The following is a 15,039-nucleotide window of genomic DNA, read 5'->3' on the forward strand; positions in this document are numbered from 1 at the left end:
CCTAGTTGTCCCGGCTGTGCTCTGGCTGTGTGACTGTGGTCTCAAATTTACAATTTCTGTCCAATTTGCTCGATCTATTGCTAACCACCTTTTATTGCATAGACAGGTAGATGTAGAAGGACAGCTACAAGGGGGAAAAGACTAGCGAATCTGGCTTTGCATCATACTGTAGAGAATTCTGTCGAAGGGGATGAGCCCTAAGACGCTAGACAAAGGATGATACAACCGCCAGAAACAGCAGACCCTTAATATTCAGTCCTGTGAATAGCCAGCAACGCAATCCGCGAGCTGCAGTGCACGTTCTTGGGTTGTCACATAACGAGTCTTGCTGGGAATGACGGATGCCAGGTCAGATAACTCGACTTTCTGAACCTCGAGAGCAACAGATTCGGTGGAGGAAGAGGAAGGGTTCAGTCCCTGCCAGCGCACCATGATTGTACCCTCGCGTAGACCAGTAGTCTTAACCTCGTTGTAGACGCCCGGGTCAGTGACAGAGACGACGAACGTGTAGTCCTCAATCTCGTTGGCTACGGACTGCTTGTTGTTAAGACTGATCTGGCTGCTCCCGGGATCGACAGTGACCATCCAAGGGTTTGTCCCAGGGAAGACAAAATAGTCCGCCGCACCAGGCGTGAGGGTGACCACGAGAGCCTCGTCATCGGTGAGATTGAAGTGCCCGAACGAACTGTCCTGGCTCGCCGGAGTGCCAAGTGTGCTGGATTGGCTGGGGGTGGAGAGAGTGTTTACCGCGCTGACTGTTGTCTTGAGTCCCAGTGTGCCCACGCCGTAGTCGACGATAGCTTCCTGCAAGTTCCATTTGGCGTCAGCGATAATTCCAGCAGTGCTGATGGCGCTGTGGCCGGTGATATCGCTGGCCACCTCCACGGTGATGTTGTCCGGCTTTTTAGACTGCTAGTCACCGAGGTTGTTTCGGGTCAGTAACTGCTTGGCTGGAGTGGTGAACTGGATTTGATTTGTCTGACCGTCGGCAGGGGAGCTATTGTTTGTGATTGTATAGGAGCCATCGCCGATGACAGCCAGATTACTGCCTGCTAGGTAAGCGACAAAGTTCTGAGAGTTTGGATCGCTAATCAGAGAGAAGCTGACGTCCGTAGGTCCAGGTTTGTGACGATAGCCTGTCACCATATAGTCGACATCGGAACTAATTGGAATGATGCGGTATATGCAGTCCGGGTTGTCATAGAAATATTTTCCACCAGGTACCTCTAGCCCAAGCCTGTTCGTGGACCGACATCGACCCAATAGACCTTCAGATAGTATGGATCGTTATTCACGGCGTTTTGAGTGGCACTGAAGACTAATTCTTCGATCGCCGCATCGAGAGTGGAAGACGCTTCGTCGCTAATAGGCAGGCCGTGAGCAGTCTGGTAGGCCACATTTGCCTCGGCCTTGAGGACAATGAAGCTATTATTCTGGTAAATCTCGATGGCCAGCGCATCAAGACTGCGCTGATCCAACGTCGCCAGAGGGTTTTCATAACCAATATACTCAGCTTTGGCAGAGCTGAAGGTAGCTAGAGCCACAGCAATGGAGCCAAGTGCTTGAGGGAGAGAAAATGTCTTCATGACGAGAGAAGTGCGCGATCGAAGAGGAAGGGCAGAGTGTGGTGACAGAATAGTGTATCGGATTTGAACCACAAGACGGCACTTTGAGTTATAGTGATCGCGAGGGTACAACTTTGTTTGGTATATCGGACGACACGATTGAGACATCTTATTCCCTCCTGAAGTTGACCAAATATAGCGATCATTATGCAGGCGTAGACTGTCCGTGCCGTGACAACAATGGTATCTTGTATCTTTAGCCAGTCTGCCCCTAAGCGAACCTACTAAAGGAGAGTTTCTAAGCGAAGCGGCAGAAAGCGCAAGTCGGACCGAAATTGAATAGGGATGTGCAAGGGTTGTGGAAGAGGTGGACTGGGGTTTTTGCAGGGTTGGACAATGTCGGAATATGAGGGCTGAAAGAGCTCATCCAGGTCGACACCTTAGGCAGGAACTATGGGTTGTGAAGAGAGGCAGGGAAAGAGAGAGAGAGAGAGAGAGCGCCCGAATCAGAAGAAGAGAATTGAATTTGACCCTGAATTAATTATGCTCTCTAACCAACCAGTGACCCTATTGCCCACTCAGGTACTGATTATGCACTAGCCAAGGATTACTTATCGTGTCAGATTTAGCAACCAAACATCTGGCAGCATTTGGCTCGGGCTGACGCCGTCCATCGCTTAGCCATGCAGCCGATTGCTAGCAACATGTCTAGACCTCCCTGGGAAATATGGCCTTGATCCTAAATGCGAGGTGATATTAACTGCAGTCTCATCGCCTTACTAGTCCGCTCATCTCCCCGGTTTAGCCGCCCACCCTCCAGATGAGTTCTCTCACTCTTTCCACCCAGCGGCACCATGTCAATCCATAACATCACCCCGTCATTTCTGCCAGAAAGAACATCTTCACATCGACAAGTTCCAGACTAAATGTCTTCCTCCGTCTGCCATGGCATGCACAACGGCATAATCCAGAACGTGAAAGCGGATCTGCCATGCGGGGTCACGAATGCCACACATCCCCACGTAACCTGCTGCGTGAACGGCGACTACTGCCTCAGCAACTCCATCTGTGTCAACACCCACCAAAACAGCGGTGATTATTATTATGCTGCCGACTGCACAGACGAGACATTGGCCGATCCCGTCTGTGGGACGCGCTGTGGTGAGATCCCCAATCCCAAGCGCATTGCCGGTTACTTTTACTCACTCGCCCACGACGTCCGACAGGAGGTCGCAACAACGCGCGCATCACATACACCAAGGAAGGATACTGGGCATGCTGCGAGGACGCATCGGGCACAGTGGACTGCTCCAACCCCTCCGAGGAGAAGTTCCCCGGCCCAGCGCCTTCGCAGCTCGCGACCATCCAGTATCTCCCCTTCACAGCATCGGGCACCCCGACGTACGCGGTCGCATCAGCCACCAGCTCCCCCCACTCATCGACACAACCACACACAACTAGCTCGACGGGTATTGGGGCAGGTGCTGCCGCTGGGATCGGGGTGGGGTCAGCTGCCGGGGTGATTGCGGTCGCTGCCGTCATCGCGTTTATGTGCTTTCGCAGGCGAAAGTCCTCCCCGGACGGTGTGCATGGCTACCACGGGATAAGTGAGACGGTTTGGAGACAGCAGCCGAGTGAGATGCAGGCGCAGCAGCCCATTTATGAGCTGGATAGGGATGTTCGTCATGTGGAACTGGAGGCGCAGCCGAAAGCGGTATAATACATTTGGACTGTACAGGGGTTGAACCTTGAAAAGGGGATGTGTTTCTCAATTTATATATGAATCACTGGCGTTCATGGGAATGTGGTATATTATAGGCTTGTTGAATAAACCAATCCAAGTCAGCCACTGGGAGATAGTAAAGGGGATAAACTCTTTAAACCCGATGAGCGCCTTGGACTACAAAAGCAGGATTATTACTGTTGTCTTTGCCCCTATGTTCTTTTCACTTGAGCACAAGGAACTTCCATTTCCAACTTATCATTCCCACCACCAACACGACAGAAAGACGTTCTACTTGGCTGATCACCGGAGCCTCGTCCGGCCTCGGGCAGTCGATAGCCATAGAAGCTCTTAAAGCCGGCCACAGAGTCATCGGCACCAGCCGCACCGTCAGCAAAGCTGAAACGAAATGCTCTGCGTTTCCAGACTAAGGTGGCATCTGGCTCGAACTGGGCCCAGCGCAGAAGGATGCCCACGACAAATTCTCCCGATGCTCGCAAGAACACGATGTCAATGTTCTAGTCAACAACGCAGCTATGCATTCATCGGCGGGGTTGAGGATACTTCGTAGGAGCTAGGAGCTCGGCTGTTCCCTTGTGATTAAATAACAATTATCTGACTAGCACGGTTGGCAGTGAGAACGAAGTCAGGACCAGATGGAGGTGAATTTCTACGGACCCCTTCGCATGTGGTCAATTCATCCTCGGGGGTATAAGCAGGGCCCTTTCTTTCCAGGATGCCGCGCACTATAGTCACTAATCATGGCTAGACGGCGATCTCGATGTGCAATTTTGTTTACAACACACCGATGGCTGGGAGAGGACTTTCAATACCTCGCGCGACATTTGCCTTCGTTCTCGCAGGGGTGTCGCGAGTGTCTTGGTATCAAGTGACAGAAAATCCTTGATGGAGTAATAGCTGACCTTGCGACCTGCACAGTCTCGGATATGCGGAACTATATTTAGTGCTCTGATATGTCTTCCGCAAACTGAGCTTGGAGCTTCACCACATGACAGGAGATATAGAATAAAATGACTTGTATGCTCCCAAGACGCAGAAGCATCTGGAAGTGATGGTGAGAAGTACGTAATGTCTTCGTGCTGAGGGTTGTCACGTGAGACTGCATCGAATATTCCAGCGGACCGGGCAGTGACGGCAAGTCCGAGATGGTCTGGTAGTTTTCACGTAGCGCCATTAACCACGCAGTGGAGCAGCCCACTAGCATGGCATGTGCAGAGTGCAAGTAGTAGCAATCGCAACACCAGGAATTTGAGGAATTTATTCAAAGATACAGCGCTGAAAAGCCTCATCCACACTTTAGTACCACAGTCATCAAGCGATAACATGTACGGTACCTGGAAAATCCTCACCCACGGTACCATTCAGCCCTAAGACGCACATCCTCCTCTGCATCGGAACTCTCTAGAAATCACCGTGTGGTCGACTGATAAGAAAACCGGTTGTGCGACTATACAACCCTGACTAGAAGGCTGGGAAGAAGACCATGAAAATCATTCTCCACTGCATCCCAAGCCCGAACCCGAGCTCAAACCCAGATACACTCACCGGGCCAGCAGCGCAAAGCTTGGTTTCATCCCGAAACCCCCGAAGCAAGCAGCAAAATCCCGAATGATCGGCACCAGCATGTTCTCGACCGAACGGCGCAGACCCGAGCCTGCCATGAGATTAGTCAAGCCAACGGGAAACTCGGCGTGAAGCCTTATCTACCAAAGAATGGTGGGTAGGATTTGACTTGAGCTTTGACTCGTTGGCTTGAGGGAGAGTGGATCCTCACTATCAAAATTCGCCACGCGTGAGGTAAAAAATTCTTCCAGCTTGCGCACGGTCGGTGTTTCTAAATAAGAACGGGTTAGTGGCATGTCTTTCTGGGCGCCGTTCCCGATGGGACCCGATCTACCCGGTCCTTAACGAAGTTTTAGTGCCTTTGGCGGGTGTATCAGGGCACGGAGACAGGGGTGTGCTTGGTCTTGGGAAGTATACTTTATTTGTGCACTCACACTGACACTGGTAGATGTGCTTGGTAAGAGAACGGATAGAAAATTTGATGAGTATCGAAGTTTTGTCTATTTTATCTGAATTAAAATATGTAATGGTCGACAGCGTTCATATATACATGCCCGCATGGTGATTAAGTATTAACATAGATAAATGGGTCACAGAAGAAAAGAAAACCCCCCAATGCCTATTCCTTCCCAACTCCTCCTGGAATGCCGTAAGATGTCGTATTAGAGCGGATATATACTCGCTCGAGAGTTTCGTTTTGTTTGTTCATGGTAGATGTGGCTGCCGGGTGGCTGCAGTGGAACGTGCGCGATGGCTTTCCCACGCGGGACTGATTGAATGGCCCGCTAGTGGTGGATCGATCAAATGAAGTGGAACTTCTTGTATTTCTGGGACAGCTTTTGGCGCCAGCTGGAGCTCGACGAGGTAGTCGAGGTGGTGGTCACGGTGGCGGCCGAGCTGCTGCGCGAGCCCAATTGTTCGCGGGGCATCTCGGGGACGGCCTGCACCTCCTTGAGGCCGGCGGCCAGGGAGTCCGAGTCGAGAGTGCGGCGGCCGGCGCGACGGGGAGTGTAGAGGCCGTAGCTCTCGGGGCCGATCATGGGGAATGGGATGGTCATTTTGAGAGTTGAGGTGAGGTTTGAACCCGGAGGATGGATGGATGGGTTTTGTGAGAGAGGAAAGAGGAATTAGAATTAACTTGTGAATTGATTGCTTTGCTGGATGATGAGAGAAAAGAAAGTCGAGGAAGTGCTGCTCGACAAACCGTTTATATAACTTTTTTTTTTCCCTTATTCAGGGAGAGTGGTGTGAGTCGTGATTCATACAACAATAGAGACAGATTTTCGCACGGCACAATGGATCCGAGGGGCGATGCGCGGACCTAGACCGTTGGCATCCGACTTTGATAGTACTAAGTAGAACCAGCTGTCAGGGCGCCTATGCTTCCTTGAGGTTAGTGGGGCATCTAGAACAACAACGAACTCGGCCAATTCTCCGCCAAACTTGCCACTTCTCATCTTTCCCTGCGAAAACCGCGCATACAGTCTGGAAAACTCTGAGGCTCACCCGACCTTCTATCTCGACGCCGACTTACCCGATTGTTGTTTCCTCGACATAATGAGAATTGATTTACCCCCAGAAAGTGATAATTGTGTGCTGATAGCAAAGGAGGTTTCTTCGGGACTGCTGCCCAATACACACCACACTACACGCACACACTACCCCTATTGCGTGCGACCGCGCAATCGTACAGAATTTTCGCCCTCTGAACCCGCGGAAGTACAGTTCCCAACCTTCCGCAACCGGCACACCTTCTCCAAATTATTTTCTTCTGATATCCGAAACCGTGATGGATTGTGTGGCCTGCAGAGCTCTGACCCTTGGGTGAGGGCGGGCCGAGGCCGCAGCCGTGAATCAGACCACGATAAGATAAGGCTGTAGAAGGAGTGAGTTGCGTGAGCCGTGGATGTGATGTGATGTGCACACGTAGAAATCAGTTGATATGACAGCAGCATGATGCGAGGAGGTGCTGAACCTTGGCTCTTCCACTGACTGATGTAAAAATAGAAGCTATTTGACCTTAAGGTACTGTTCATACTGTACTAAGTATATTTGTTGCGAGTGATTTCTTATCCCGGAAGAGCACTCAGGGCTTTTCCCGTGCGATGGTGATTTGAGTGTCCGGATCCGGGTTTCTGGAGGGTTGCAGAACAGGAAAACCAGCTGCAACTCCGACCGAGTCAACTCTGCAGATCTCTACGTGGATATGGATGGATTACGCGATATGAACACACAGACTCTGTTATGGAGTGAAAAAAAATCTGTCGATTGTCCCCTGGTTCACATTGAGTTTCCGCAAGGTTGCAGTGGAGCCCTGATCGACCGACATGTCCATGACGTGCAGCACCACCATAATCCGTGCCAACGTCAACAAGACACACAATGTATTATATCACCGTGCTAGAGATGTTCGCACGCCGGTGGTGTCTGTGATAAATCGCTCTTCATCATGCAAACCTTTTCTAATCCAGTCTACCCCAACGACAACTGCTCCAACTTCCCTTAGATTCGGGAGTCTTCCATCAGGCAGAGAGTGCTCAGCCAACACCAATCGAAAATGCTCAAACACCCATCTAGAAGAAAGCAACCCTAACTGACCTTCGCTCTATACGGCCTCCACTGGCCCTGCATCCTCACCTGCAACCTCCTGCTGCTCCTCCTGCTGCTCCTCCTGCTTCTGCCAGGTCTCCTCCGTAACCGCCCACGGCCCATCCGGCACTTTCCCATCCCACGCCCCGCGAGGAGGTCTCCAAAGCAACAACATGCCCATACCCCGATACTCAAACATAAGCCTCTCCCACTCCTCACTAGGGTTCTTCCGTGCAACATCTACAGCCAACCCCATGACCCTCCGGTACCCACACTCCTCATACAGCCACCTCCCCATCGCCCCCGACTCAATAAAACACTCATACCCCAACGCATCAATCCGCTCATGCCCCCACCGCATAAGCAACCGTCCGACCCCTCTGCGGCGAAAATCCGGATGCACGCCCATGCGACTCACGCCTAGTTACCTCCCATAGCGAGGAGTACATAGTCAGCCAGCCACTCACCCATGCACATCGCACGATCAAACTCAATGTCCTGCGCACCTCCCAGCGCACCATCACCCCAGTCTAAAAACACCCGTCTAGAATCACAAGCAAAGAGAAAAAGGAGAGAGAGAGAACATACCGGCATGAGCCCGCGCAAACCACGCCTGCCGCGGCTTCAAACACTGCGTGAGCGCCTGCGCCGCGAACTCGGCCTTCGTCGACCCCTCTGGGTAGCAGGTGCAGGCGACCGGCTGCGGACCCCGTGGGAAGGGGTTGCTGTGGTGGATGGACCATTCGCAGCCGCCGGCGACGCGGCCGGATGTCCGGTCCAAGGCGTAGATGTAGTGGGAGGCTGGGTTCTGGGTGTGTGCTGTCCAGTGCAGGTCTGTGTCGCGGGCTATATCGGCTGCTCGGTCGGCGGCGGCGGGGCCTGTGGTTGCGTGGCAGAGGGTGAAGATTGGTCTTTATTCTCGATTAGCATTAAGGGTCTGAGGCTATGTGGGGGAATGAAGTGGTAGTAGTTTCTTTGGCTAGGGGAGATGGAGGTGGAGGTGAAGGGAGGTGGAGGTGGGATAACAGGCACAGGGCTGACTGACTCGTAGGGATGGAAGTTGGCGGTCCAGAGAACCTCGTTGAGACGCACGAACTCGGCATGCGTGCGGACTTCGTGGATTTCGAAGGTTGGGGTTGTGGTTGTCATGTTGATGTTTGGATGGAGCTGATTGCTATGGTGACTGATGGAGAGGTTCGTGATGAAGCCGCAGAGACCTACAACAAACGGACGGAACGACTCGACTCAGGAGTGCAGTGATATATATACACGTTGAGATCACCCTCACCCTCACCCACCCACTAAGGAGTGAATGTTGGGAACTTCTACGGTGTCACAAACCCCCCCTCCCCCTCGCTCCTTCTTTGTTCCACGGATCCAGCCGTAACCTCAACCTCGGCCAAGGGTCCCATATAATGCTTCCTCCCCCATCCCAGATAGTACACCACCGCCAGGATCAGCACCCCCCCGAAGATCGCCACGCTATAATTCATGTGCGATGGCGTTGGATGGCTACTCGCCGGCCAGAACCCGAAGATCACCACGAACCCTGAAAACACCAGCGCGAAGATGTTGTTCGCGATGCCCAGCCAGCCTCTCACTCGGAACGGTCCCCAGACAAAGCCTTTGTTACCGCCCTGCTGCGGCTCGGAGATGTGCCCCTTCACGCGGCGATACAGGAGGAGCGACAGAGGGATGATGTAGGAGAAAAAGAAGGCTTCCATTAGCAGAGAAAGAACAATGCTTAGCACCACGGACGACCCGATGTTGATCAGACCGATGAGACCGGCAGCGATGACGATCACGCAGATACTGTGGAAGGGAACCGAGGTTCGCTTGTTCAGCTGTACCGTACTCCTACAGTTAGAGTTAACTTGCACGGGTAGTCAGGGTTCATGCTGCGTACCTGCAGGATCCAGCGCCAGCCTGGAAGCGCCTGTTCTCGCGAGAAAGCCCACAGCATGCGGCTGCCAGACGAGATCCCGCCCAGTCCGCAGCAGGCTTGCATGATCGCAATCATACTCGCGAACACAGTCGCCGCTCCTTTGCTCTGCGTCGCGTTTTCGAGAATCTGCATAAAAGGATAGGTGGCTTCCGACTTGAGGATGACGGACAAATCTCCTGCCGTGAAGAGGAAGGTAACCAGCATGGCAAAGCCCAAGACCCCGTTGATGGCAATGGCGAATAGCATCGAGTGTGGGACCACCATGCTGCTATTAGCGACCTCTTCGGCCATCTGGAGAGATTCAGTTACGACCCCAGATTACATTGGGAGTAGACACTGACATGAACGACACCGTCCGTACCTGGTTGGGATTAGCGACCCTCTTGGGCAGGACACGCGTGGCTGAACTCACCTAAGAAAGCTCCTACTATGCCCTTGAGGCCTACAAACGTGGCCAGTGTGATGTCGCGCCAACCGCCGAGATTGAACGTTTGAACGAACACTGATTTGGCGTCAGCCTTGGGACCGAGATAAACAATCGGTATGAGCACTGCGAAAAAGCCAAGCACATGAACAATGCCTATGAAGACCTCGAGAACTGGTAGGATCATTCCAAGCCAGGTATTCAGGATCGCGCAAATCAGCAGTATCCCCCACATAATTAAAGTGACATGCCAGCCTTGTGGGTTGTATTCTGGACGGTTCATCGCGACCGCATTCTGCAAAATGCTTCCAGCTACATACACGGCTCCGGTTGGAACGGCTGTCCAAGCGATGATGCAGATTGAGCCTTGGCCTGTGTATCAGCATTCTGCGCAAAACGTAGCCTGGTGGATCATACACTTACCGGTAACATGGCTGATGAATCGCTTCGATGACTCCGGCGCCAGAATGCTCGCCCAGTGATATTGTCCACCAGCCTGCAGACATAAGTTAGAATCACTACCTCCAGGAAGCAAGCGTATGGGAGCCTACCGACGGAATCATGCTTGCCAACTCCCCCAGTGCGGTAAATATGCTGATGAATCCAATCCAGACAGCAACATAGCCATACACCAGACCGGCTGGGCCACCACTAACACATGTGAACACCCACGCGAAGCATAACCCGCCGATGCGACCACTCTGGAAACCTACTTTGGTAGCCCCACCCCGAAATTACTATACTCATGTCAATTTTGCTCCGGTCATAAGCGCGCGGAGAACAAACATCAGAAATGCCTCCCATGTGAGCATCAGGCTACAGGCAAATCCCACTGTGCTCGCCAGGCCAAATCTGCGCTGTCAAAGGGGTCAGCTGACAGGCAGGTGATAGGATATGTCCGACGTCTGGCTTACCTTGAGAACCTCCCTTTTCCCCACCTGGGCTAGCTCGAGCGCATCTCGACTACAGAGGACCACATTGTCTCTATGGAGAGTAGGAGGCCCCTCGGCTACTATCGAAGTCAATTCCACCTCGCTTTCATTTGGAGGGTCCTCATGCATTTTGTCGGCTGAGGCAAGCATAGGTCGGTCGGCACAGAGGAGAGTGACCACCAAAAGTAGGGACCGATATGCCAGAGAGAGAGAGGAGTAGACTTGACAGTAACCCCCGAGATAGACCAACAACCGACGGAGAAAAGGGATGGTTGTGTCCATGATTCAGCTTCGGGCTGTCCGATCGGCGAAGTAGGACAACGTGCGGGGCTTACCATGATGCCTGTATTGAGGCCTCGGTGACACAATCAATGGTCGACGTGTCATTCGAGCTCGGCCGACGAGCACTGGAACCAGAGTGCGTGGGACAAGGTCACTTCTCTGCTGACCGTGTGCCTTGAGAGGGAGGTTGCCATGAGGCTGTCCCAAGTCTCACAACCAACGTCAAAATCCAATGTCAGGCCATGGCTCATTCCTAGCGAGCGGAGAGTCATTTTTGGTAACTTTGAGTAATGAAGTGAATAATATTGCTGCTATCACCGATCTGGAAATTCTAATCGAATGAAGACAAGGGGGAGGGGGGGACCCTCCGGGCTATATTACTGTTGGTGCTTGTTGGAGTCAGGGTTTCCTCCTGCCTCTCAACGGTGCCGACCGGCCAGCCCTCATTGCAATCCAATCTCGAAACATCAAATCCTCAGTACTACCAGGCTCCATAGCTCTGATTGAGTCGGGATCCTTGCTCCCATCCCAAACGCTTTTTTTCCGCTTTTAAATGTGTCTAGCTCTGCCATGTCTTTACTCCGAATACGATAATCTTCCGATATCCTTCGGATCGACCCACTGTCGCGCCCAAAATCTGCAAATCTTCGTTTGTATGATGGAGGATCACGGTGCGGTCATCAAGATCGTTAGCTGGTTCTTGCTTATTGTGTCGTCCGGAGCTGTGGTTGCCTGTCTGTTGACAAGCTGGCATCTACTCGGGAGGAAGATCTTGGTGCTGACGCTCCTACTAAGCACGCTGGTCAGTATAAGCATTAGCTTTCAAGTCTTGACATCTCACACTGCCAGCTCTCGTCCGCCATCGCAGGGGCCACTGTCTCCATCGCCGCTACGCGTGGCTTGGGGAGACCGCTGTCGGAGGGCTCCCTCACCGAAGATCAACTTGCGGGTCTCCAGATCGCGATCTATGTCACTGAGATCTCCCATGTCCTGACCCTCGGCCTCGGAAAGCTCTCCTTCATTGCACTCTTCTACATGGTCCTCTCTGGGAGCGCGTTGACAACCCTCACCCGCGCCATCTTTGCTGTCGGGACCTTTCTCATTCTTTGGACCTTGACGACGGTTCTTGCGGTCGCGTTTCAGTGTCATCCACCTGAGGTCTGGAACTTGATGTCTGGGAGGTGCTTGGATGTGGTATGAGATTGACCGACCGAGCAGGATCAAACACAGAATGCTCACAACCTCGTGCTTACAGACCGCTCTGTGGACATACTACGGCGCCATGAACATCATCATCGAGACTCTCCTCTTCACGGTACCCAGTGTCTTGATCTACCGGCTTCGAATGCGCCTGCGCAAACGGTTGGTCGTTATTGGATGCCTGAGTGTGCGGACCCTGTGAGTGTTGGGTTCCTTATCTTTAAGAAATCTCATTGTGCATTCGACAAACAATCCTTGCAGACATCCCATGACCAGATAGATGGGCACTAATCACTAATCAATCATTTCAATCCAACAGAGACATTCTCGTCTCGGCCGTGCAGCTCCAATACGTCCACGGCTTCGACCCCAGCCCTTCTCTCCCCTCCGCCCTCTACCCGTGGATGCTCTGCAGCCAGGTCCTGCAGACTGTCGCCATTGTAGCCACCTGCGTGCCGTATCTGCGCGAGTTCCTGGAGTCTTTCCCGAGTGGTATGCTGAAGCCAGCAGGCGTGGAGCGGACTACGGGGCTGCGGTACGGGTCCGGTTCGACCAGGCTGCTGGACAGTGATTCAGGCGCGTCTCCGTGATTCATTCATTCTATATCATACTGTAATTTATTATTATTTCCAAACATTATATTAGAAGGCTGAACGGTATAATCTGACTGCCGTTGATAAATGAAGAGAAGAAGCGCTCTTCCAGGGGAATATTATATGATCAAAATATCGCGGCAACGTCGAGCGACGGAATAGTGGTACATGATGTCGTCGTTCCGGTCGCGACACAGGAGGTTATTTGGACACGAGTGATGGCGTGCGGTGGGTAATTGTAGGTCTCCAGACGAGCCACAACTGAGGATGTCAGGCTGACGAGGATTAGAGTTGAAGCGCGCATGGCGGCAGAGGTATAGGGCTTTATCAGCGACCTCAGAAGGAGCTGTACCCTAGGAGTAGAACTAGAGTCTTTTATGAGTATGACACAGAGGAAAGATATGGACTTGGCATACTGGGCTTATAATCTTCTCACGGCCGTTTGAGGTCTATCCAGCGGGCGAACTGGTGAAGCATTCTCGTTGGTGAATATCCCCACAGACGAACGAAGTACACTGGGTAGCTGCTATATAGATCCCATTCCATCCCCCTGCTCCCCCCGGTGCCCGGACCATCCGACTCGCAAACATACACTGGCCGCCTTACCTGACCCAGCGATACCGATCAGTTGCCAGCCTCCGGAGAATAAACGGAGCAGCTCCTATCCAAACGATCGACCGTGCCCTGCGTGGCTCATTGGATGCACGGACAACCGTGCAACGGAGATGGTTGCACAGGGTTGCGGTCAGACCAGTGGCCCAGTTGTCCAACAAATAGCTATTACCCAATGTGCAGCCCACTTACCAATATAAAATAGGCCCATTGGGAATGAGGAGTGGGAGTTGGGGAGTAGTTGGGAAGCGGTACTACCTGGCAGGCAAACGGGCTGTTTCCTATCGTCGCTAGTCTGGGGGAACCTTAGCCTCCATTGTTGGGGTCTCACTTGGGGATTTATGCTAGTCTTTGCTTTGGGTACGGCTGGCTCAGCCCTGTTGGTTTGCGGCCAGGCTTGCAGCATTTAGTTACTCTCGCCGGTGTTCTCGCTCGTTGTTGTGGTGCTGAACACGATTCGACGGGATTGCTCTATTATGCCGGGCAAGTACGAGAGGCTCGATGGCCTGAACAGCGATGATGAGGTCGAGGATCGACCGTTTACTCCTGACGAATTGAGCTTACTCCGGAGAGTGAAAAGCTGCGGGACGGTCTTTCTAATAATCTTACTCTCGCTGTCGTTGGCGCTGAATATCTGGGCTCTCTTCCTGCAGACACAACCACGCCCCGATGGGGAGAAGGAAAGCCTCTGCAGTGCACTTGAGCAACAACGCTCTCCCTACAGTACGCACATCTTCTCATCCACGCCTGTTACCATCTCTAATCCCAACCCAACAAACCAGCCGGCCTCGCCTTCGACACGCCGATTGAATACGCCCTCTCCACGAACTACACGAGCGACAACGAGAGCCTCGCAGACGGCGCGTGGGATAGCCTAAGTCTCGACTCAATGGTGATCGCGCCGACGATCACCTGGGCACAGGAGAAAGGTCTCCCGGATTCGTGGCCGTTTCCCTGGGACGCGAACCGCCGGATCTACTTCGTCAAGGTCTATCATCAGCTTCATTGTCTGGTAGGTCGCCTTGCTGTGAAGAGCTGGGGATGCAGACCGAAGCGCAAGCTAAGCGCCCCGTAGAAGAATATACGCAGAGCGTTCAAGCAGCTTTTATCCCACGATGCAAATGCAATCCCCTTCAGCCACGTCGAGCACTGTCTCGACACTCTTCGACAGGATCTCATGTGCCGAGCGGACGACACGCCTATGCCTTCGCTGAGGCTGGTCAATGGGGCTGGGGAAGGTCAGATCCGGCAGTGTAAGGATTTTGAGAAGTTAGTTGCTTGGACGAAGCATCCGGATCGGGATGCGTGCTATAGGCGGTTGAGTGATTCGAGGCCTCCGTTGAGGAGTATTGATCGGTATGCTTTTTGTGGGGCCCAGAGTCAGCATTTTGAAGCTATGAATAGGTATTTTGAGGTGTTTGGGTTTCCTGAAGTTGCGGACGAGGGATGAGGTGTTTTGTAGTGTTGTGAATGTGGCAAGTGATGGATGGTTGCAGTTGGGATGGTGGGTTGGTGCGGTGTAACATACTTGGCTAAAAAGATAGATAAGGGCTGAATTGACTCCCTGGCCTTGCTAGGTCTTCCACGATT

At 52.7% G+C, this 15,039-nt stretch overlaps 6 protein-coding genes across 6 annotated transcripts; 3 read left to right on the forward strand and 3 right to left on the reverse strand.

Moving 5' to 3' along the window:
• Nucleotides 1–204: 204 nt before the first annotated feature.
• Nucleotides 205–1,654, reverse strand: BO97DRAFT_473160 (uncharacterized protein). Its single transcript, XM_025700208.1, has 3 exons — nucleotides 1,254–1,654; nucleotides 944–1,224; nucleotides 205–871 (listed from the first exon to the last, which is right to left on the reverse strand). Exons 1-3 carry the CDS (start codon nucleotides 1,584–1,586, stop codon nucleotides 253–255), a joined length of 1,233 nt encoding a protein of 410 aa, XP_025547399.1. The 5' UTR covers nucleotides 1,587–1,654; the 3' UTR covers nucleotides 205–252.
• A 673-nt stretch (nucleotides 1,655–2,327) lies between these two features.
• On the forward strand, nucleotides 2,328–3,480 carry BO97DRAFT_376975 (uncharacterized protein). The gene is made up of 2 exons (XM_025693043.1): nucleotides 2,328–2,726; nucleotides 2,792–3,480. Exons 1-2 carry the CDS (start codon nucleotides 2,492–2,494, stop codon nucleotides 3,283–3,285), a joined length of 729 nt encoding a protein of 242 aa, XP_025547400.1. The 5' UTR covers nucleotides 2,328–2,491; the 3' UTR covers nucleotides 3,286–3,480.
• Nucleotides 3,481–7,054: 3,574 nt separating this feature from the next.
• On the reverse strand, nucleotides 7,055–8,610 carry BO97DRAFT_461732 (GNAT family N-acetyltransferase; the record flags this gene model as incomplete). Its single annotated transcript, XM_025699375.1, has 3 exons — nucleotides 7,055–7,881; nucleotides 8,050–8,372; nucleotides 8,507–8,610. 3 exons carry the CDS (start codon nucleotides 8,608–8,610, stop codon nucleotides 7,478–7,480), a joined length of 831 nt encoding a protein of 276 aa, XP_025547401.1. The 3' UTR covers nucleotides 7,055–7,477.
• Nucleotides 8,611–8,786: 176 nt separating this feature from the next.
• BO97DRAFT_354549 (amino acid transporter) lies at nucleotides 8,787–10,891 on the reverse strand (the record flags this gene model as incomplete). Its single annotated transcript, XM_025692102.1, has 9 exons — nucleotides 8,787–9,305; nucleotides 9,368–9,697; nucleotides 9,748–9,767; nucleotides 9,819–10,196; nucleotides 10,248–10,326; nucleotides 10,382–10,481; nucleotides 10,544–10,567; nucleotides 10,617–10,687; nucleotides 10,745–10,891. The coding sequence occupies 9 exons, from the start codon at nucleotides 10,889–10,891 to the stop codon at nucleotides 8,787–8,789; spliced, it is 1,668 nt and encodes a 555-aa protein (XP_025547402.1).
• An 811-nt stretch (nucleotides 10,892–11,702) lies between these two features.
• On the forward strand, nucleotides 11,703–12,875 carry BO97DRAFT_398567 (uncharacterized protein; the record flags this gene model as incomplete). The annotated part of the gene is made up of 4 exons (XM_025694198.1): nucleotides 11,703–11,846; nucleotides 11,894–12,238; nucleotides 12,300–12,442; nucleotides 12,564–12,875. 4 exons carry the CDS (start codon nucleotides 11,703–11,705, stop codon nucleotides 12,832–12,834), a joined length of 903 nt encoding a protein of 300 aa, XP_025547403.1. The 3' UTR covers nucleotides 12,835–12,875.
• A 1,050-nt stretch (nucleotides 12,876–13,925) lies between these two features.
• Nucleotides 13,926–14,899, forward strand: BO97DRAFT_461742 (uncharacterized protein; the record flags this gene model as incomplete). The annotated part of the gene is made up of 3 exons (XM_025699376.1): nucleotides 13,926–14,172; nucleotides 14,232–14,461; nucleotides 14,525–14,899. 3 exons carry the CDS (start codon nucleotides 13,926–13,928, stop codon nucleotides 14,897–14,899), a joined length of 852 nt encoding a protein of 283 aa, XP_025547404.1.
• Between the last annotated feature and the right edge of the window lie 140 nt (nucleotides 14,900–15,039).

Source organism: Aspergillus homomorphus (genome assembly GCF_003184865.1).
Source record: "Aspergillus homomorphus CBS 101889 unplaced genomic scaffold BO97scaffold_51, whole genome shotgun sequence".
NCBI lineage: Eukaryota > Fungi > Ascomycota > Eurotiomycetes > Eurotiales > Aspergillaceae > Aspergillus > Aspergillus homomorphus.

Excerpts from the sequence above, each read along its gene's own strand:
- BO97DRAFT_473160 (XM_025700208.1), bottom strand. The coding sequence starts at position 1,586 with ATGAAGACATTTTCTCTCCCTCAAGCACTTGGCTCCATTGCTGTGGCT. Across the intron at positions 1,225-1,253 it reads TGAAGGTCTATTGGGTCGAT|GTACCTGGTGGAAAATATTT; the intron begins GTCGGTCCACGA and ends CTTGGGCTAGAG. Across the intron at positions 872-943 it reads TTCACCACTCCAGCCAAGCA|CGATATCACCGGCCACAGCG; the intron begins GTTACTGACCCG and ends GGAGGTGGCCAG.
- BO97DRAFT_376975 (XM_025693043.1), top strand. The coding sequence starts at position 2,492 with ATGTCTTCCTCCGTCTGCCATGGCATGCACAACGGCATAATCCAGAAC. Across the intron at positions 2,727-2,791 it reads CGTCTGTGGGACGCGCTGTG|GAGGTCGCAACAACGCGCGC; the intron begins GTGAGATCCCCA and ends GACGTCCGACAG.